The sequence below is a fragment of the Elephantulus edwardii genome, unplaced genomic scaffold (assembly GCF_000299155.1).
Source record: "Elephantulus edwardii isolate Elephantulus edwardi_28Jun2011 unplaced genomic scaffold, EleEdw1.0 scaffold00028, whole genome shotgun sequence".
Lineage (NCBI taxonomy): Eukaryota > Metazoa > Chordata > Mammalia > Macroscelidea > Macroscelididae > Elephantulus > Elephantulus edwardii.
In genome coordinates this window covers 9,549,491-9,569,995 of record NW_006399778.1, presented here as the reverse complement: position 1 = coordinate 9,569,995, position 20,505 = coordinate 9,549,491, and the positions used below count along the sequence as shown (strand labels likewise).

Here is a 20,505-nt window from a genome sequence, read left to right as displayed (position 1 = left end):
CCCCCCCCGTTGAGACAGATTGTCATGGTTGCTGGGTTAATGGAATTAGGTGTAGTGGAGTCAGTGAGACTGGCTCAGGATAGGGGAAGGTTTAGAGCCATTGTTCATAGGGTCACTATGGGTCACGGGTGACTCAATGGCTCACAACAATAGCAAGCCTGTATTGTTATTGCTCTTGTTGTCAGATGCCATCAAGTTGAGCACGACTCACAGATCTAACAAGAGATCTGAACCCTGACCTATCCTGTGCCATCTTCATTATTTCTGGCATAATCAAACCCATTACACCAGTCACTGTGTCAATCCATCTGGTTGAGGATCTTCCTCTCTCTTGCTAGCTCTACACCTTTCCAAAGATGATGTCCCTCTCCAATGAATGTCCTCTCCTAACAACATGGCCGAAGTATGAGACAAAACTTGATCATCCTTGTCTCCAAGGAGCATTCTCACCATACATTCTCCAAGATGTATGCTTGTTCTTTGGCGAGCCACAGGATAGCCTGTACTCTTCTCCAGCACCACAACTCAAAGGCATCTATTATTTTTGTTTCTGTTTTTGTGGGTTTTTTTTTCCTTGTTATGTACCATCAAAATGAACCCGACTTGCACAGGAGAAGATTGCCCCTGCTTCTCCAGCAGAGCATCTGGTGGATTTCAAACTATGCGGCTTCAGGATTGCAGCACAGCTTCTTGCCACTAGGCCACCAGAGCTTCCTTAAGGCATCAATTCTTATCTACAATCCTTATTCATTGGCCAGCTCTCAGCATCATAGGAAGTGACTGAAAAGACCATGGCGTAGGAGCTCTGGTGGCCTAGTGGCAAGAAGCTGTGCTGCAATCCCGAAGGCGTACAGTTCAAATCCACCAGGTGCTCCACTGGAGAAAGAGGGGTAATCTCCTCCTGTGCCAGTTGGATCTGATTTGGTGGTACACAAAAAGAAAAAAAAAATACAAAGAAGAGAAAGGAAAAAAGGACCATGGCCTGAATCAGGTGCACCTTATTCTTTAAACTGACATCATTGTTCCTCAGTACTTTGGAGATCCAATGCAACACGACTTTTGATTTCTTGACTGCTGGTACCACTGGTATTGCTTATGGATTTAAGTAAGACGAAATTGTTGACAATATCAAACTTTTCTTCATCTATCATAATGGCGCTTTTCTCAGAGAAGCTAAATCATGTACTTAAAGTCACAGAGAGCAGTGGTGGCAGGGCCAGGACTTAAAACCAGGCCTAACCAGTTTCTTCTTTCCTGGAAAGTGCTGGCTTGTCCTGATGTAAACTTTCCTTCCCCTTCCCCTGTTATCAGCTGGCCATTCAATACCACCTGTGCAACTGCATGTTGAGGGAGACCTTGGGTCCTTCCGTTGATGACTGTCATTCGTCCACCTGCAACCAATGAGGGCCATTGGCCTTGGACCATGGGAGACTTGGTGTTCCACCACCTGTTCCAGAAAGTACTCCCCACCAGCCTTCTACACTATATTAGAAGCACAAGCTCTGTGTCCTTTTCTCATCATCTTGAAACTCATCATGCTTCGGCTGCTAAGTTCCCTCCTGTTTGTAGCCCTTGGTAAGACTGTAGCATTTTGTCTGTGTTTCTTGTTCTGTGCTGGGCTGAGAGCTCTTGAAATCTACCACCCACCCTGGGTCTCACCGCACCAAACAGCTGGTGGCATAGGAGAGGTTTCAGCTTTTACTTGGTGTTGGATTGTGGGAGTTCACAGCCTGGCATGGGAATAGAAGAAAAGAAGGGAAGCTCAGGGGAACGTGAGAACTTCAAAGGGCTTTGGTGGGAGTCTTCAATGGGTGCAGGAAACAGTCTGAGGGCTACAAGCTTGGGCTCGGTGGTTAAAACCTTGGGTTCGAATTTCTCCTCATATGCTAACACCTAACTCCTCTCTCACAGTTCCCACCCTACTCCATACCCAAGGGTCTAGCCTGCTCCTGGACCTTCTGCCATATTATATTACTCTCAGTGTCACCTCCTTCAAGCAGCCTTACTTGACTGATGGTGAATAACAGACGATATTTATTGAGTGCTTAAAAGGCAAAGCACTCAAAGTTTTTCTTATATGTTTCTCAATGGAGCTCTGGTGACCTAGTCTGTAGGAAGCTGTACTTCTAACCCAACGTCTGGATCTGTCTGATGGTTCGAATCCACCAGTAGCTCCTTGAGAAAAAGAGTGGGCACTCTCCTCCTATATAGTATACAGCTTGGGAAACTCAATGAAGAATCTGCAAGGAGTCGTTTCTGTCTCAACCACTGGCAATGAAAGAATGAGAGAGTGAGAGATAATTTACTATCTCATATAATTCCATAATAGCTCCCATGAGGTCAGTACTATTATTGTCCCTGTTTCACAGATGTGAAAAATGAAACTGAGTCTCAGAGAGGTAAAGTAACTAATTCTAGAAGAAGGGACTGTCTTAGTTCTCTTTTTTTTTTTTTTTAAACTTTTGTGTGCGTGTACCATCAAATCAGATCTGACTGGTACAGGAGATTGTCCCTCCTTCCCCGGCAGAGCATCTGGTGGATTTGAACCGTGCGCCTCTGGAATTGTAGCTGCAGCTCCTTGCCATGTCTTAGTTATCTAAAGTTGCTATAATAGAAATACCACAAGTGGGTGATTCTAATAAACAGAAATTTATTTTCTCACAGTTTCGAAAGCTGGAAATCTGAATCCAAGCTTTGGAGAAAGGTTTTCTTTCTCAGTCAGCTCTGGAGGAAGGTCCTTGTCTCTATACTTGTGCTCCTGAGTGAATGTCAAGTGGCTTGACATCTCTCTTCTTTTATCTCTGATCTCCTTTAATCTCTATATTGAAAATATTGACAAACACACACTGTGCTAACCTTGCCTCACCAACAAAACAGAAAATCCAGTCCCAGATGGAATTATAGCTCCAGGTACAAAAGTTAGGATTGACAAGGATATTTTTTAGGGGGACACAATTAATCCATTAGGGGCAGAACAACACTTTGAACCCATGCAGTGTGACTCCTTACGATAATAGTTGAAGGTGCTAATATCATTGGTGTCACCCAGTGTAACATTTGTGCCATCACCTTCCACCATGGACCATCTCTGTGCCAAACCACACAGAATCCTTGGCAGTGTTCATTATCAACTTTAACCATACAATTATATGCAATAAGTATGATTATAAATGGCTTAAATGGACTATTTCTTGGATTATACAAATACTAACAAACATGTTTTATAAACCTGTCTTCAGTTACAGCATGTTAGTCACTGTTGACTTGAAGCCCTTTTTTTTTCATTTTCCTCTTCCTTTTCCTTTAATTACTACTTCATCCTCAAAAATATTATTGATAGAGGTTCACAAACACTAATTACCACAGTGTTACAGCAAAACACCCAACAATTTGACAACATCAACAACTATCTAAAAATACTAGGAGCCAGAATAACAAAGCTCAGAGGCATCCTTGTAATTAGGTTATAATGACGGCTCTGACCAGAGAGCATCAGAAGGTTCACAGAGTAAATCAACATGGAGTTTTAGCCTCGTAGGTATACGAATATGTGTAAGCTGGGCTTATAAGAGGTGGTGATAATGTTGTAGTTGTTGTTGTTATAACTATCTACAGGATATTTTAATTTAAAATATAATAAATTTCAGCTGAGTAGTCATTTTGGTGTCACCTCTCTGACATGTCACCCCCACAGTTGCTTGGTGATGTTACTAACAATACCTACAATTTTCTCAAGGGCTCATGGGGCATCAGACACTATTCTGAGTGTGTCAGCTCCTTCGATCATCCTGTCGAAGGAGGTCACCTTTTTGTCTCCATCCCTCAATCCCTGGCACTCTGAAAACTCCTTTGCAGTCTGCTTGCTGATCAGATGTGACCACTGCAGTCCCGAATGTGGAACCGGCTTGTCCATGGTCCCACAGCCAGTTAGTGGCAATGCTAGCTCTAGGAGCCAGGCCTTTCCTTTTCTGACCCCCTCACTCTCTCCTCCAGCCTCGGGCTGTGGCAAATCTGCCTATCGCCCCTCCAGCCGAGTGGTCAACGGTGAGGACGCAGTGCCCTACAGCTGGCCCTGGCAGGTAAGAGCAATGCCATCATGGGCGCTGGACCTCAAGTTCTCATTGTGATCCATCTAGTCTAAAAGTATCTCTTTTCTGTGTGAATGGCATTCCCGAGAGTTGTGCAGTGCACAACCTGAACATCCATCCCAGGTGGTTCTCACTGTATGGCCCAGACACTCAGGGTTCCCCTCTCTGGCCACCAGGTCTCCCTGCAGTATGAGAAGAATGGGGCCTTCCATCACACTTGTGGAGGCAGCCTCATCGCCCCTGACTGGGTCCTGACTGCCGGCCACTGTGTCTCGTGAGTTCAATCACCTGTCCCTTCCCTGTCTGGTGGGGCAGGGGTCACTAAGGGAGGAGGAGTGAGACCAGTCAGACTCAGGCTGACCCCGCTTCTGCCGGCAGGAGCACCCTGACTTACCAAGTAGTGTTGGGTGAGTACAACCGAGGTGTGGAGGAGGGTCCTGAGCAGGTGATCCCCATCAACGCTGGAGACCTCTTTGTGCACCCGCTCTGGAACGCCAACTGTGTGGCCTGTGGGTGAGTGATTCTCTCCAGAGACCCAGGCCCTCTGACCCTCATCCCCCAGAGATTGTGGCTGAGTCCAGCAGTCCATGCCCAGGTCCCACAAGCTGAGATCTCAAAAGGCCAGAGCCTTAAAGCCATCCACACCAAACCCTCCCTCCCTCTACAGAGGGCATAACAGGGTTCAGAGAACAAGAACTTGGCTTTCCCTCGCTTCCCCTTGTCAAATCCAAGAGTTCCTCTACTCATCAGAATTCCTCCTGGGTTCTCCAAACCATGGGCAAAGGGGGAGCACTGGGTTGAGGGCCACGCTCTGCCACTACCTCGTTTCTGGCCTGGCCAAGTAACTGCCCCCTGGACCTCAGTTTTAACATCTATCAAAGGGTGATAATAAAGGTCAAAGACACAATCGCTGAGTGAGAACACTAAAGCTGGCCTGTGCAAGCCCCTCAGCTGTATACAAAACTATGCCTGTGGGGCTCAGTGTTTTTCTAGGGAGGGGGCTGGAGAAGGCTGTGGGGCCCCAAAGTGCAACACAAGAGTGAAAGGTTTTAAGGACTGAGACCTGCCCCATTATCAATGGGCTCCTGGGGTAAGTGGAGAGAAAAACAGAATCCAGATGAAATGACCTAAGCGTCAAACAGGAGGATGACGCCTTAGTACAGTGCTTCTCAGAGCATCATCCCCAGCCAGGAGCATCCGCGTTCCCGGGGAGCCTGATAGAAATACAAACTCTCTGGCCTCAGCCCAGAACCACTGGATCAGAAACTCTGGGGCGGGGCCCAGTCACCTGTACCAAAGCCCTTTAGGTTATTCTGAAGCAGGTAAAGCGTGAGAATCAAGACGCCGAGAAGGATGATGGAAGCCAAGGGTTGGGATGAGCGGACTGCCCAGGAAGGCTTCTGGGAATTGCTGAGCCTTGAAAACGGATGGGATTAATGGGAAGAGGAGTAGTGTGGGATCCCCAAAAAGTAGTGGAGTGATCTCCAGGGATGAATGTGGCTGGAGCAAAGGCTGGGTGTTAGGTTAGATCTGTCAAGAGGACCCAATGATTCTTCTCTCTTCCCCAGCAATGACATCGCCCTCATCAAGTTGTCACGCAGCGCCCAGCTGGGAGACACAGTACAGGTCGCCTGCCTCCCTCCTGCTGGAGAAATCCTGCCCAATGAGGCACCCTGCTACATCAGTGGCTGGGGCCGCCTCTACAGTATGTGCTGACCCAACCTAGCGTTCTCTACCTTCTCCTCCCATCCTTCCAAACACGTCCAGTTGGACATTTGTTAGTGTCTTCTGTGCACTGGGAGTCCCTGGGTGGTGCAAATGGTTAAGTGGGCAACTACTACAACACACCCAGGTGCACCTCGGAAGACAGGCCTTGGCACTCTGTTTCCAAGAGGTCACATCCTTGAAAACCTCATGGAGCCCTTCAACTCTGACACACAGAGGATTGCTATGTGTGGCAGAATCAACCCAATGGCAACCAATAAGAAGCTGTGTGCAAGGCCACAGTTTCCAAGTGCAGGGCATGTCACAATGGATGCAGCAGGTCCATGTAACATGCTGGGAGGAGGGTCGCCATGAGACCAGAGGGGCTGTTTGCCTTGTGACCATGCTCCAACCTTGTTCCTAGTCCCTGTTCCCCAAGTCCAGGCCAACTCTGCACCTTGATGGTCCCCACTCAGGGTTCCCTGTCCCTACAGCTGGAGGACCTCTCCCTGACAAGCTGCAGCAGGCCCTGCTGCCCGTGGTGGACCATGAGCACTGCTCCAAGTGGGACTGGTGGGGCAGCAGCGTGAAGCGGACCATGGTGTGCGCTGGCGGAGACACCCGCTCCGGCTGCAATGTGAGTCAGCTCTTCCCAGCTGGGTGGCACTGGGGTATGGCTGCTTGGTGTAGCACCTAGGGTCCTAGGGTACCTCTGCCAACTTAGGAAAATGGAGGTGATGTTTGCCTGCCTTCCTCATTCTGATTCTAGACCAGATAGGACTTAAGAGGAAGCTGGCATAGTCCAGGGACCGTGCTCCGGGCCTGAGCATCAGAAATCCTGATCCCAAGAGCTCAGTGTCCCAGCTCGACCACTAATTTAACTTGGGACAAGTCACTGTCCCTCTCTAGTCCTCGTTACAGCAAGGAGTCCTGACAGGAGGCCTCTGAAGTCACCTACAGCCCTAAGATTTTGAAGTTACAATTAAACCCTAAGGATGCTATCACTGTATTATAAGAATGAACAATAATGAGCCATGGTGGTGCGGTGGTTAAGCATTCAACCGGTAACTGGAAAGCTGGTGGGAGACAGTTGGGGTGGTCTGCTCTTGGGGGGGTAAGTAGGTCTCCTCTGCCCTATAGGGTTGCTATGAGACAGAATCTACGCAACAGCAATGGTGGTTGTATTTTTAATAAACAATAATGGTAAGAAATCATTGCAGTACTAACAGTGGCACCTACCATTATGGAGTGCTTACTGTGTACTAGGCATTGTGTTCAAATCCCACATCTATCATCTCGGTTCATTTTCACAAGATTAGACAAACATTGTGTTTGCCCTCACAAACGAGCTGAGGTTCCGTGAGGTCAAATAGTACAGAGGATTCTCAAAACCTCCCCCTAACCTGGGAACCAAGCCAGTTTCTTACACTGCAGCCTCAACTTAACCCCTTGCCCCCATCTCACCCTTTCAGGGTGACTCTGGAGGACCCCTCAACTGCCCCGCTGAGGATGGCAGCTGGCAGGTCCATGGTGTGACCAGCTTCGTGTCTGCTTTCGGCTGCAATACCCGTAAGAAGCCCACGGTCTTCACCCGAGTGTCAGCCTTCAATGACTGGATCGAAGAGGTGAGGAGATGGGCGAGCAGGAGGGCCCTGGGGTGCTGGCCTTTCCCAGAGGTGTTGGGGCCACGGGTGGGGAAGAACTGATCCTGAGGTGTGGAGAAAGGAATCTGATGGGCCAGCAGTGGAGGAGCCCTTGGGTTTCCAGCCATTTTCTGCTGCAATATGCCCCCTGGTCCCTGCTTAAGCACTCAGCTGGTAACTAGAAAGTCAATGACTCACTCAAACCCACCAGTCGATCTGAGGAGAAAAAACCTAGTGAGCTGCTCCCACAAGCCCTATAGGGAAGCTTTCTGCCCTGCTGGGTTGGTAGCTGTCAGAGCGCTTCCCCCCCCCGCCCCCCATGAGTTTGGATTCCATGGCTTCTGGGCAGAGCTTTGAACTGCTGCAGAAGGTTCTTTCAATGTGTGTGAACAAACACTCCATGCCTCCCCAGACGTGGGCCCTTGCTTGGTATGGAGTGTAGAAAGAGGAGTCAAAGTACAAGGAACAAGAATGAAGGGTGGTGGGAGTGCAGGCCTGGGGCTGGTCTGGGGCCGCTGGTCAGGGAGGGCTCATGGTTCGAAAGAGCTGTGAGAGTCCCTAAATATACACCAGGCACTGTGAGGAACAACCCCGTTAATAGTCAAACCAAGAACCCCATGAGCTGCTTTGAATATTTTCAACAACAACAAAATAAATGAGTTCTAGTCAGCAGCACAACATGCTACAGACTATGTCAACCAGAAACTCTCCCAGTTTCACCCAGCTAATGAGTGGCATGACTGGGAGTTGAACTCAGTTCCATTTGGCTCCTTCTACTTAATCCATTCCTCTTTCTCCACTTGTCTTTCAGACCATGGCAAGCCACTAGACCCAGGAACTGGCTGGCGGTACTGATTTGCACACTTCTGAAAGAATAAAGACATCTCAGAAAAATCATATCTTGTGCCTTTCTTCTTACTTGGCTCACTCCTCACAATCTGGCCCATACCTAAAATCCCAGATCTAGTATGTAGGGATAGCCTTCAACTCTATCATTTGAAGAGGAATTTGAAAAAAATTGTCTAGAGAGAGGAAGAGAATTGCTATAGGGTGACCAACCACTCTTGTCAGCCTGGGATGTGCGCAGGTTGGTCCTCAAGGACTAGAGAAGGATCAGCGGTATATTTAGGGCATGGCAGATATGACACATGTGCCAAGGAGCAGTGTCTGTTCACCAAAGCGTTTCCCACCGCCAGCTGTGAGAGAGCCCTCAGCCAGTTAAAACTAACTGCCAAGTGCCCAGCTTGCTCAGTGGGTAGCATATGAGACTTTGAAAGCTAATTGTCAAAGGTTCTATCTTCTACATATATACCACTGCCCGGGAGGCAGACTTTTCAGAGCAGGAGCTGAACAAGGCCCTGGCAAACCAAGATATGGTGGTCACCTAGCTTAGAGCCACATACAAATCAGTAGTTTTTTCAATGCATCATAGAAACATGGTAGAATCTACAGAAAAACCAGCCTGATCAATCTCTCAGGAGACTCATCTTAGGAAAATAACAGGAATTTTCTGCTTCTGGAGAGGCGAAGGAAAACGGCTGCAGACATTTAGTCATTTAGCGAACATTCCTTGATCCAGCAGAGGGTTCAGAAGGGGAAGAAGATATGGTTCTTACTCTAAAGTGCCTCATTATTTAGAGAGGAAAAGAGGCTGACTTTTTCATTAAACATATACTATGTATTTGGTTTAAAACAACGTGCTTAGAGACTGTCAACAACTTCATCTTACTTGGATTCACAATCAATACACTTGGTACTAGCAGTTAAGGGATCGGAAGACATATTGTACTGGGAAAGTCTGTAGTCAGGGGCCTCTCCAAATTATTGGGGAGCAATAATGTCGGTTTGAGGACTAAGGTGTGCCTTATTCAGGCCATGGTCGTTCCCCATCACTTGTTATGCATCTGAGAGCTGGACAATGACTAAGAATGGCAGAAAAAGAACTTATGTTTTTGAGCTGTGGAGTTGCAGAAGAGTGCCAAGTATCCCAGGGACGCCCAGGAAAGCAAATAGATTTGACTTGGAGACTGTGCAGCCAGAGTGCTCCCTGGAGGCAAAGATGATGAAGCTTCTTCTCACACACTTTGGGAATGTTGCTAGGAGACATTATTCCTTGGAATGGGACATCATGCTTGAGAAGGTGGAGGGCCAGTGAAAGAGATAAAGATCCTCAACCAGATGGATTGACATAGTAACTGCAGCAATGGCTTGTGGGTGCCGGAGATTGTGAGGATGACACAGGATAGAACAGGGTTCAGATCTGTTAATAGGGTCAGTACAAGTCATATTTGACTCAACGGCACCTAATAACAGAAGTACTTACTTTGTGGCAGGTTCACTGAATTGCATCTCTCCAAAGTAAAGGATGTATATCCTAACCCCTATGCTTGTGGTTATAAGCCTATTTGGGAAAAAGGATGATTATCATGTTTGTTAGTGTAGAGACTAAGGTGTGCCTGATACAGGCCATGGTCTTTTTAATTGCTTCTCAGGCATCTGAAAGTTGGACAATAAATAAGAATGCTGGAAGAATTACTGATGTCTTTGAATTGTGGTGTTGATGAAGAGTACTGAATATACCATGAACTGTCAAAAGAACACATAAATCTATCTTGAAGGAAGGGCAACCAGAGTGCTTTGTAGAGGCAAGGATGGTGAAACTTCATCTCACTTGCTTTCTGCATATTCTCAAAAGGAACCAAATTTTGCAGAGAGGCATCATGCTGGGAAAAGGTGGAAGGTCAGAGAAAGAGAGGAGGATCTTCAACGACATGGACTGGCACCGTGACCAGCACAGTGGGCTTGAGCAGGACAGAGACTGTAGAGACGGTGGAGGAGGGGGCGCTCGGCGTGGTGGTTGACTTGATGCATCTAACAACAACTGGTTAGGTTCATTAGACAGTATTAGCATAGGGTATGTCTTGAGTCAATCTCTTTTGAGATATAAAAGAAATTAAACAAGCAAGTGAGTAGAGATGAGTGAATAGATGGCAGGCTATGTGAAGATAACCCAGGAGCAGCAATTTAAAGGAGATAAAGATCTTTCAGAGCTGAAAGGGAAAGCTTTGGTTCAGAGCTGACACCATGAGCTCAGAGGCCTAAGTTCTGTCTCCTAAACTATGAAAAATTCTTTTTTATCATTAATGCCAACTATTGGTGATATTTCTGTCATAGCAGCATGAGGTAACTAAAACAGTGAGTACTACACTTGCCTGGTCATCAATAAGAGCCTCTCCTCGTACAGAAAGGAGCAAGCTCACAGCGAGGGAGGGAGATGTCACACATCTGATGTCGCCACCAGGTTGGAGTCCAGGAGCTCTTGCTGAGATGGAAAAAGGATCGCTGCTGGGCACCCAGTGCCACATAAAGACAAGTGAAACATTAGAGCAGAAAAACCAACTGAAACGACGTAAGTTCATGGTCCTAGACCATCATGAAGGAAATTTGTTCTCAGCAAGGGCAAATGGACTCACAAGTATATTTTGTTATAAAAACACAACATTTAACAACTATGAGATATCATCTCCCCCCAATAAGAATAGCAAAATTTAACAGAACAGCAACCATCATGCTGGTGAGGTTGTGGAGAAACTGGAACCCTTATTCACTATTGGTGGGAGTGTAAAATAGTGCAACCATTATGGAAGGCCATATGGCACTTTCTCAAAAAGTTGCAAATAGAAATACTATTTAAGCCAGCAATTCCACTTCTGGGAATTTGCCCTAAAGAAACCATAACTTCCACCCAAGCAGATATATGCACACCCATGTTTATTGCAGCTTTGTTCACAATAGCAAAGAACTGGAAACAACCCAAGTGCCCATCAACAAACGAATGGATAGAGAAGCTGTGGTATATTCACACAACGGAATACTATGCAGTATTGAAAAACAAGAAACTCACGAAATATTATTCAAAATGGGTGACCCTGGAGGACATTATGTCGAGTGAAATATCTCAGTCACAAAAAGACAAATACTGCATAGGGCCACTGTTGTGAAATGGAACAGACATTAGGGTTGAGGGAAGACAGAAAAGGAGGGGAGGAATGATGTATATTGCATTGAAACAGATGAGGAAGAGATTTGTTTAAAAGGGATTTATAAATGGGTATTCTTGTCATTATAGAAGTCCAGAATGAAGGCTGCATAGTGGAGTGAACCTGGGGGGAGGGTTTACATAACAGTTAAAGAGTTTTTCTTTTTCTTTTCAAGGAGAGGAGTGATTTTGGGGAGAGGGTGTGGGCAGGTAGAAAAGTGCAACAATAAATGACTGGAAATCCTTAAAAAAAAAACCCAACCCACAACATTTGCCAATTTAACTTTTTCACAAGTACAATTTAGTGACCACAGAAACAGTATCATGCTATACGACCATCACCAACACCCACTGCCAACTCTCCATCACTCCCTCACTGCTTCCTAACCATCCACTCCTCCTGTCCCTCTCCCTCCCACCCTGGGTCACTGCCAATGAACTTTGGTCTCTATCCATTTTTCTATTCTATGAGTGAGATGACACAATATTTGATGAACTTCACTCAGCATGTTTTCATGATAATGCATTTATCAAGATTTCATTTCTCTTTATGGCTGAGTTATATAGTCCATTGTGTGTGTGTCCATACTACTTTTTTTAAAAATTTTTTAAAATTCATTTTATTATTTTTGTATGAGTGTACCATCAAATCAGATCTGACTGGTACAGGAGGAGATTGTCCCTCCTTCTCCGGCAGAGCATCTGGTGGATTCGAACTGTGCGCCTCTGGGATTGTAGTTGCAGCTCCTTGCCACTAGACCACCAGAGCTCCCCCCTTTTTTTAAAGATTAATTTATTGTTTGATGGCCATTTGGGTTTTTCCACTTTTGGCAATAGTGAATAGTGCTGCAGTGAACACTTGGGTCTTTTAAAAACCTAAATGCATAAACATCAGAAAATTAATGAAACAGAATGTGTTTTTTGTACGTAGATACACTTTGACTCAATCACTGCTATGGAGTCTTGCTGACTTCTGCAGGCCCTCTGTTAGGTTTACAAGACTATACATTGTTATAGGAGACCACCCATTTTTCTCCCAAGGAGAAGGACTAGTAAATTCTTACTGCTGACCATGTTAGCAGCTTAGTACTTTACTCATTATCCCACCAGAGCACCTATAATTTGAATCAGGCAGCAATAATTTGGACATAAAGTGCTCAGAGAGACGCTTAGGTTATATAGGTCATTGTTATGTTAAATTCTCAGGAGATCACATTGACTGAATGATTAATGCATAGTATAGGATTTCAGGGTGTTCTGAGAATCACCAAAGAAAGGACATTTATTAAAATACGATACAGGATTTTCCAAAAGAACCTAATGCCTAAGACAAAACTATCTTTAGCTCCTCCAAGTTGTGTAATGGGCAACTATTTGCCTGGAAGCAAGTCTAGGGGATTGATTTTTTTTTTTTAAGTGCAAGTTCCCAAAGGATCCCTAAGGACAAATGGCCTGGATGGGTCACGTGAATTCCAGCACCTAGAAATGTTGATTTCAGAAGAATTAAGATGGTTTTATCTAGGGGAGCTCTGGTGGCCTAGTGGTAAAGAGCTGCAACTACAATCCCAGAGGCGCACAGTTCGAATCCACCAGATGCTCTGCCGGAGAAGGAGGGACAATCTCCTCCTGTACCAGTCAGATCTGATTTGACGGTACACTCACACAAAAATAAAAAAAAATTTAAAAAAAGATGGTTTTATCTGTGGTCACATGTCAACTGTGTTGCTTTCATATCTTTTGGTATATATATTGCTTCATTGCATCCTCTCCTTAAAAATTACACTTTTGCAAGCCCAGATGTATGCAGTTCGAATCCACCAGATGCTCTACTGGAGAAGAAATGGCAATCTCCTCCAGTACCAGTCAGATTTGATTTGACGGTATACACACAAAATAATAAATTTTTTTAAATGTTAAAAAATTACATTTTTTAGTTTTTAAAAGTTTAGAAGATAAGACAAAGAAAATAATTTAACAATACACATGTGGATCCTCCTTCCCACTTAAAAACAATTTCACATTTTTTGCCCATTCTTTTTTAAAAAATATAGCAGTAAAAACTAGGCCAGGGGCTGATTGTGGAACAGACCATCAACTAATCATATGCAAATTCAAAGTAAAGCTAAAGAAGATGAAATTATATCCACAGGAATAAAAAGTTTATCTTGAGTCTATCCTCCATGATCTTAAAAATCAGCTGAGGAACAGGTTTGAGGCCTTGACCACTAATGAACAAGATAGGAGGAGCTGTGGGAGGATGTCAAGAGTACCAGCCACGAAGAATGTAAAAGGTCACTCACTACAAAGACAGAAGAAGAAAAAGACCAAATGGATGTCAGAAGAGATTCTGAATATTGCACTAGAGTGCCAAGGAGCCAGAGCAAAGGGAAGAAATCAAGAAGTTAAGATGCTGAACAGAAGATTTCAAACGGTGGCTTGGAAAGACAAAAGGAAAGTATCGTAATGAAATGTGCAAGGAGCTGGAGTTGGAAAATCAAAAGGGCCAAACTCGCTCAGCATTTCTTAAACTGAAGGAACTAAAGAACAAATTTAAAAAAAAAGAACAAATTCAAGCCACGAGTTGCAATGCTTAAAGATGCTATGGGCAGAATATTGGATGATTCAGGAAGCATTAAAAGAAGATGGAAAGAGTAAACAGAGTCATTGTTTGAAAAAGGATTGGCTGACACAGAAGAATTTCAAGAAACAGCGTATGATCAAGAGGCAATGCGATGAAGGAGGAGGTTCAGGCTGCTCTGAAAGACTTGGAAAAAAATAAAGTCCCAGGAATTGATGGAATACCAATTTACATATTTCAACAAACAGATAATGCCCTGGATGTGCTCACCAGAGGTTGTGTCAAGAAATCTGGAGGACAACCAAGAAATCTGGAGGACAACAACTTGGCCAACTGACTGGAAGAGATCCATATTTGTTCCCATTCCAAAAAAAGGTGACCCGACAAGAGTGTGGAAATTATCAAACAATATCAGTAATACCACATACTAGCAGAATCCTGGAATCCTGGAATCAATGACAAGAGAACTAACAAATACAAGCTGGGTTTAGAAGAGGTCATGGCACTAGGGACATTATTTCGAAAGCCAGATGGATCTTGGCAGAAAGCAAAGCGTACCAGAGGAATGTCTATCTGTGTTTCATTGACTGTGCAATGACATTTGACTGTGTAGATCACAACAAATTGTGGCTAACCTTGAGGAAAATGGGAATCTCAGGACATTTGATTGTGCTTATGTGGAACCTATACTTGAACCAGGAAGCAGTCCAAAGAACAGAGCAGGGAAACACTGCATGGTTGAAGATCAGGAAGGGAGTGCATTAGAGATGTATCCTGTCTCCACACCTTTTCAATCTAAACTCAGATCATTTGGGAAGCAGGGCTTTATGAGGAGGAATGTGCCATCTGGATTGCAAGAAGACTTCTCAATAACCTACATTATGCAGATAACACAACCTTGCTTGCTGAAATTGAAGAGGACCTGAAGCACTTGTTACAGAGGGTCAAGGACTGTAGTCTTCAATATGGGTTGAAGCTCAACATCAAGAAGACAAAGATTCTCACCACTAGGCTAATTGGCAGCACCATGATAGAAGGAGAAGAGATTGAGGTTATTTGCTCCGCTCCACAGTCAACATTCTTGGCACCAAGAGTCAGGAAATCAAAAAAAAGAACTGCTTTGGGAAAATCTATTGTCAAGGACCTTTCCAGAGTACTGAAAAGCAACAATGTCAGTCTAGAGACTAAGGTGAGCCTAATCTAGGCCATAATCTTCATAATTACTTGCTATGCATCAGAGAGCTGGACAATTACTAAGTATGACAAAAGAAGAATTTATGCCTTCGAATTGTGGTGCTGGAGAAGTCATAAATATATCATGGACTGCCAAGAAAACAAATTGATCTGTCTTGAATAGGATGAAACCAAGTTTCTCCTTGGAGGCTAGGATTTTGAAGCTCTGCCTCATGTATTTTGGGCATGTGGTCAAGAGAGACTGGTCCTTGGAGAAGGACATCATGCTCAGAAGGGTGGAGGGACAGTCCAGGAAAGAAAGAATCCAGATGAGATGGATTGATACAGTAATTGGGGCAATGGGGGTTGGTATGTTGGAATTAGTGAGAAAGGCTCAGGACAGGGCAGGCTTCAGAGCTTCTGTACATAGGGTTGCTATGAGTCGTAGGTGACTTGACTCGATGGCACATAACAACAACAACAACAACAGCTCATGTAGAGGTCATCACCATGGTAGGGCACACAGTAGGACAGCTCTTGCCTGCCTCCGGATGTTCAGTTGGTCCAGGTGTCTTGCTTTGGCCAAGGTGAGGCTTTCAGAGACACAGTGCCTTGCCCCTACTTCATTCCCTCTGCAATGGCAATGGGTCAGTCTGGGCTTTGAGCTTCAGCTGGCCTCTGATAACATGCAGCACAAGCAAAAAATAAACTGCTATTAATTCTTCCTCATGACAACACGCTGTGTCAGAGTAGAGTTGTGCTGGATGAGAGCTTCAGTGAACAGATTTCTTAGTAGATTGGTCTTTACCTCAGGCTCTTCTTGGGCGACATGATCCTCCAAACTTTCAAGCACGTTAAGTGTGTACAGTACTCAGGGACTCTTGTTTTGAACCACTAATATGTGGGGTGTTTTATTACAATGATATGGACCTAACCTATCCTGGCTGGTAAAAGGAGCTCCATGTTTTTCTTCCGCTCCATGCTTTTATGTTTTTATTACACATACTAACATCTATAAACAACATATTGTATTGTTCGGCTTTGAAAAATACATGCAGCGGGGGGAAGGGTGCAACAATGAATGAATGGAATTCCAAAATCTCTGTAGATGTTCATTGAAATGAAAAATAAATAAATTAAAATAAAAAAAGAAAAGAAAAATACATGCATGATATCAAGCTGTTTGTTCTGCAACTTGCTTCTTTGCCTCAACATTATTTTAAAAGTCTGTTCATGCTGACTTATATCTCTGGTTTGTTACTGTTCATTTTGAAGTGAATTCTTTTGCACAACACTAGTTATCTGTTTTCCCCTGCCGATGGCCATTTAGAGCAGTGCCAATTTTTTGTGTGATTACAAACAGTGCTTCAGTGAATGTTCTTGGAGATACCTCTAGGTGCACATTTTGGAGAATTTCTCTGGAGTAAATTCTAAGAAATGGACTTGCTAAGTGGAAAGGCTTGCTCATGTTCAACTTTACCAATGGCCAAATCCTCTCCAAAATATATCAATAATACTTCTTAAAAGTTTCAAATTACAGAGGTATGCAGTTTGAATCCACCAGATGCTCTGCTGGAGAAGGAGGGGCAATCTCCTCCTTTACCTGTCAGATCTGATTTGACAGTACACACACAAAATAATAATAAAATAAAAAATTTAAAAAGAAGTTCCAAATCACTGGCAATAAGAGAGATGCAAATCAAAACCACAATGAGGAAACATCTCACTCTAGTAACAGTGGTGAAGTTTAACAGGGCAAGTAATACATGTTGGAGAGAATGTGGTGAGAAAGGAACTCTTACTCATTGTTGGTGGGATTGTAAAATGGTACAACCATTCCGGAAGGCAGTTTGGTGCTTCCTCAAAAAGCTGAACATAGAAATTCCATATGACCCAGCTATTCCACTACTTGGAATATACCCTGAGAATATGAGAACTGAGGCACAAACTGAGTTTTGTACACCAATTCATAGTAACACTATTCACCACTGCAAGAACATGGAACAGCCCAAATGTCCAACCACAAATGAATGGATTGATAAATTATGGTACCTTCACACAATGGAATACTATGCAGCATGAAGGAGCAATGATTTTGTAAATTATTACCTAACTTGGGAGGGAATGAAGAGCATTATGCTGAGTGAACTACTAACTCTATCCCACAAGGATAAATATTGTATAAAACCATTATTATGGAAAGAGTATAAGGACCCAAGAGGGATGAGAGAGAGGTTGGAAGCAGAGGGATGTGAATGTGCAGGGCGTGGGGGGATTAATCATTGGGTTGTACAATTTGATGAGGGGGGGTGGGGGAAGTGGAAAGAATTTGTTCTTGAAAACAATGTATTTGAATTTTGTAAATAAACTAGTAAAAAAAAATTCCCTTTTTCTTCTTTTTTTTTAATTCACTGTACCTACACATTACAACTACCATAATTTTTTTTCTCCTAAAAACTACTGACAGACACACCAACTCTCCTCCAAAAAAGCCCTCATCCCCACTCCAGACACTTAAAAAAGCCCAAGGATTGTTCTGGCAAGATCAGCTGGAAGTGGGGGCCAGGAAAGGATTGAGTCTAGCAAAGCAGACATCACAGAGGAGGCCAGGAGAAGGTTCTGGGATTCTGTTTTTATGGACTCTGGGCAACTTGTGAGTTTTCCAGGCACAACGGGGTTGCAAAGGCTAAGTGACAACTTCCTCCCAAAAGGTCGGGCAAGAGCCCTCTGATAATTTTCCAAAACCGTTTCAGAATGAAGGCTAATAGGGTTTATGAAATTCCACCCTGTGACTGGGCAGTGGGGCCGCAAGTGGGCCTTCAGTGACTCTCCATCTGACCTCAAGGTGACTGGAAACTGCTACGATCCCATTCTCGCCACTAGAGGGCAGCAAAGAGGCGGGAAGCCTTGTCTAACAACCCTCAAAAAGCCCCACCCATCGGGGTGGGGGTAAGACCGAGAAAAACTGGATGAAATATGTTTAAGGCATTGAAGTCTATGGGGGAGAGAATAGTTTAAAAGTATTATATTTTAGGGCATTATGTTTATCGTAGGAGTACGCAATGAGGGTTGCAGAGTGGATTATATTTGGGGTTGGGGGTGGGATTGGGGGAGGTGCGGGGGGGATTGTGTACCAATGAGGGAGTTTTTCTTTTGCTTTTCAAGGAGAGGAGCAAACGGGGGGGGGGGGGGCGGGGAGAAGGGTGCAACAGTGAATGAATGGAATTCCAAAATCTCTGTAGATGTTCATTGAAATGAAAAATAAATAAATTAAAATCTTTAAAAAAAAAAAGCCCCACCCAAACACTTCCCTTTAATTCCTTCCCTCTCAGTTACTGGCCAAATAGAACTGCCCCTTAAGGTTTCCAATGTTGTAAATCTCTACAGAAACAGGCTGCTTCATTTTAGCCTGTAGAATAATATATGAGTTTCAACTGCTGACCTTCTGCTTAGCTGAATGCCTTAACCATAGTGCCACCAGAGCTTCTTACCTAAAAGTACCAACAATTCAACTGAAAATTCCTTTTATTTTCATTTTGACGATTTTTAAATCTACAAATCTCAACAATTCAAATGTTTTCAAAAGCCACAGTCAATACATTTTTGAGTAATGACTAATATCAATGCCAACATTTTTATGTACATAATAACCAGACTTTCTTTAAATTCATAAATTCCATTTCATTTTAAAAATTATAATCAGTGTCATAATGTACTCTTTTTTTTCAGAACAGGGGGGAAATATATAGCTTTATTTTTAACAATGTAATTAAATTCCACCACAGAATAAGGATACCATGGGATTCAGATTTTTTCCATTTAATAAACACAAACTAATAAAAATACTTTTTTTTTTTTTTGCAAGGAGGCAACTGCTCTCCTGTCCCTACTTTCTAGAAGCCTCGGGGTAGCCCTGTGGAGTCCACCCTGATGTATCTCCCACTTCCACACACAGACTACCAGCACAAACCCCTGCTGCCCTCTACGAAAAGCCTACTGCATCCTGTCTCTCACTCCTGCAAACACTATTTAGGTACAATACCTCTCCTTCCCCACCCCCTCCAAATACTACACTCAACTTCTAATTTTTTTTTTTTAGCATGGATCCTACTGTTTATTTTTGTCATTTCATCCTCCACACTGTTGTCAGAGAGATCTTTCTAAAGGACACATCCTATCATGTCACTGCACAGCTTAAATTTAAGACTTCAGTGGATGACTAGTCCATGTAGGTCTTTGTGATCTGACCCTCTGGACCTGTTACATGCCTGCCTGTCCTATTACGCGTTCTCCATGAAGCCTTCTTTAGTAGTCTACACCCCATTCCTCGAGAGTTCATTAATGTTACCTTTTGCCAGGCTGCCAGAGCACTGAATGCACACATCTCACTGTAATTTTTATACTACTTCATAACTGTTGTTTGAACTTCTGTCTGTCAACAAGACTTATACTTAACTTTTTCTGGCAGTAAGAAGCACAATTTTGTGTCTCCAGCATCAACTTCAAATTTTTAACAATTCCTTTTCTGAGAAGGAAATTACTTGGTTTCTACAGAAGCCCAATACGGGGTTGCTTCAACCAGTAACTGTTAACACCATGAACTTATGTATGTAATCTGAGTAAGACAGACTACAGCCACCAGGTACACTGTGGGAGGAAATGAAAAGGGTAAAATGAAATCTACTATGTCTTGTAGAATACCCTTTATGTAAAAAATAAAAATTCCTATTGCATGCAGCCTGTGCAGCAGGCCGAGAATGTGGTCCTGCAGGCAACAGACTGTTATTGCTGAGAGTGGCCGGATCTGCACATACCAGGAGCTTGAAGCACCAGCCCCAAGAGCCAGTCCCTGCCGGCTGGGACCCAGGGCCATGTTCCATGACAGCATTCATGGTGAAGCCTGCCACTATGCTCCACACTGTTGGCAGAGTCCCAGCCACCGAGTGGTGGAAAAATGACTTTGTCTTGATCGCTTCAGTTCCTGGTGCAACCACAATGTGCAAAACCTCACGCATGCCCAGTGTTCAGATGGGAGAAGAAAAGCTCCTGTCAACTCAGAAGAAATGTTCACTTAAACTCTGCATCTCACCTGTGCCTGCTTGAGGAATTCCCTAGCAGCTGAGACACAAGTACACATGTTTTATAAAATAATGTCAGAAGAGAAACGCTGGTCTTTATGGCCAACAGTAGACATCTCTTCTGTATACCCTACTTTCATTAATCCATATTTTTAAAAAGTTTTATTTCCTGAAAATATTTGTAAGTGTGATGATTTGTAAT

At 44.0% G+C, this 20,505-nt stretch overlaps 1 protein-coding gene across 1 annotated transcript; it reads left to right on the top strand.

Annotated features, from left to right (window-relative positions):
- The first annotated feature begins 1,535 nt into the window (after positions 1-1,535).
- On the top strand, positions 1,536-8,264 carry CELA3B (chymotrypsin-like elastase family, member 3B). The gene is made up of 8 exons (XM_006883555.1): positions 1,536-1,575; positions 3,994-4,079; positions 4,265-4,362; positions 4,467-4,601; positions 5,657-5,793; positions 6,287-6,429; positions 7,265-7,417; positions 8,247-8,264. Exons 1-8 carry the CDS (start codon positions 1,536-1,538, stop codon positions 8,262-8,264), a joined length of 810 nt encoding a protein of 269 aa, XP_006883617.1.
- Positions 8,265-20,505: the final 12,241 nt, after the last annotated feature.

Excerpts from the sequence above, each read along its gene's own strand:
- CELA3B (XM_006883555.1), top strand. The coding sequence starts at position 1,536 with ATGCTTCGGCTGCTAAGTTCCCTCCTGTTTGTAGCCCTTG. Across the intron at positions 4,080-4,264 it reads CCTACAGCTGGCCCTGGCAG|GTCTCCCTGCAGTATGAGAA; the intron begins GTAAGAGCAATG and ends TCTGGCCACCAG. Across the intron at positions 5,794-6,286 it reads TGGCTGGGGCCGCCTCTACA|CTGGAGGACCTCTCCCTGAC; the intron begins GTATGTGCTGAC and ends CTGTCCCTACAG.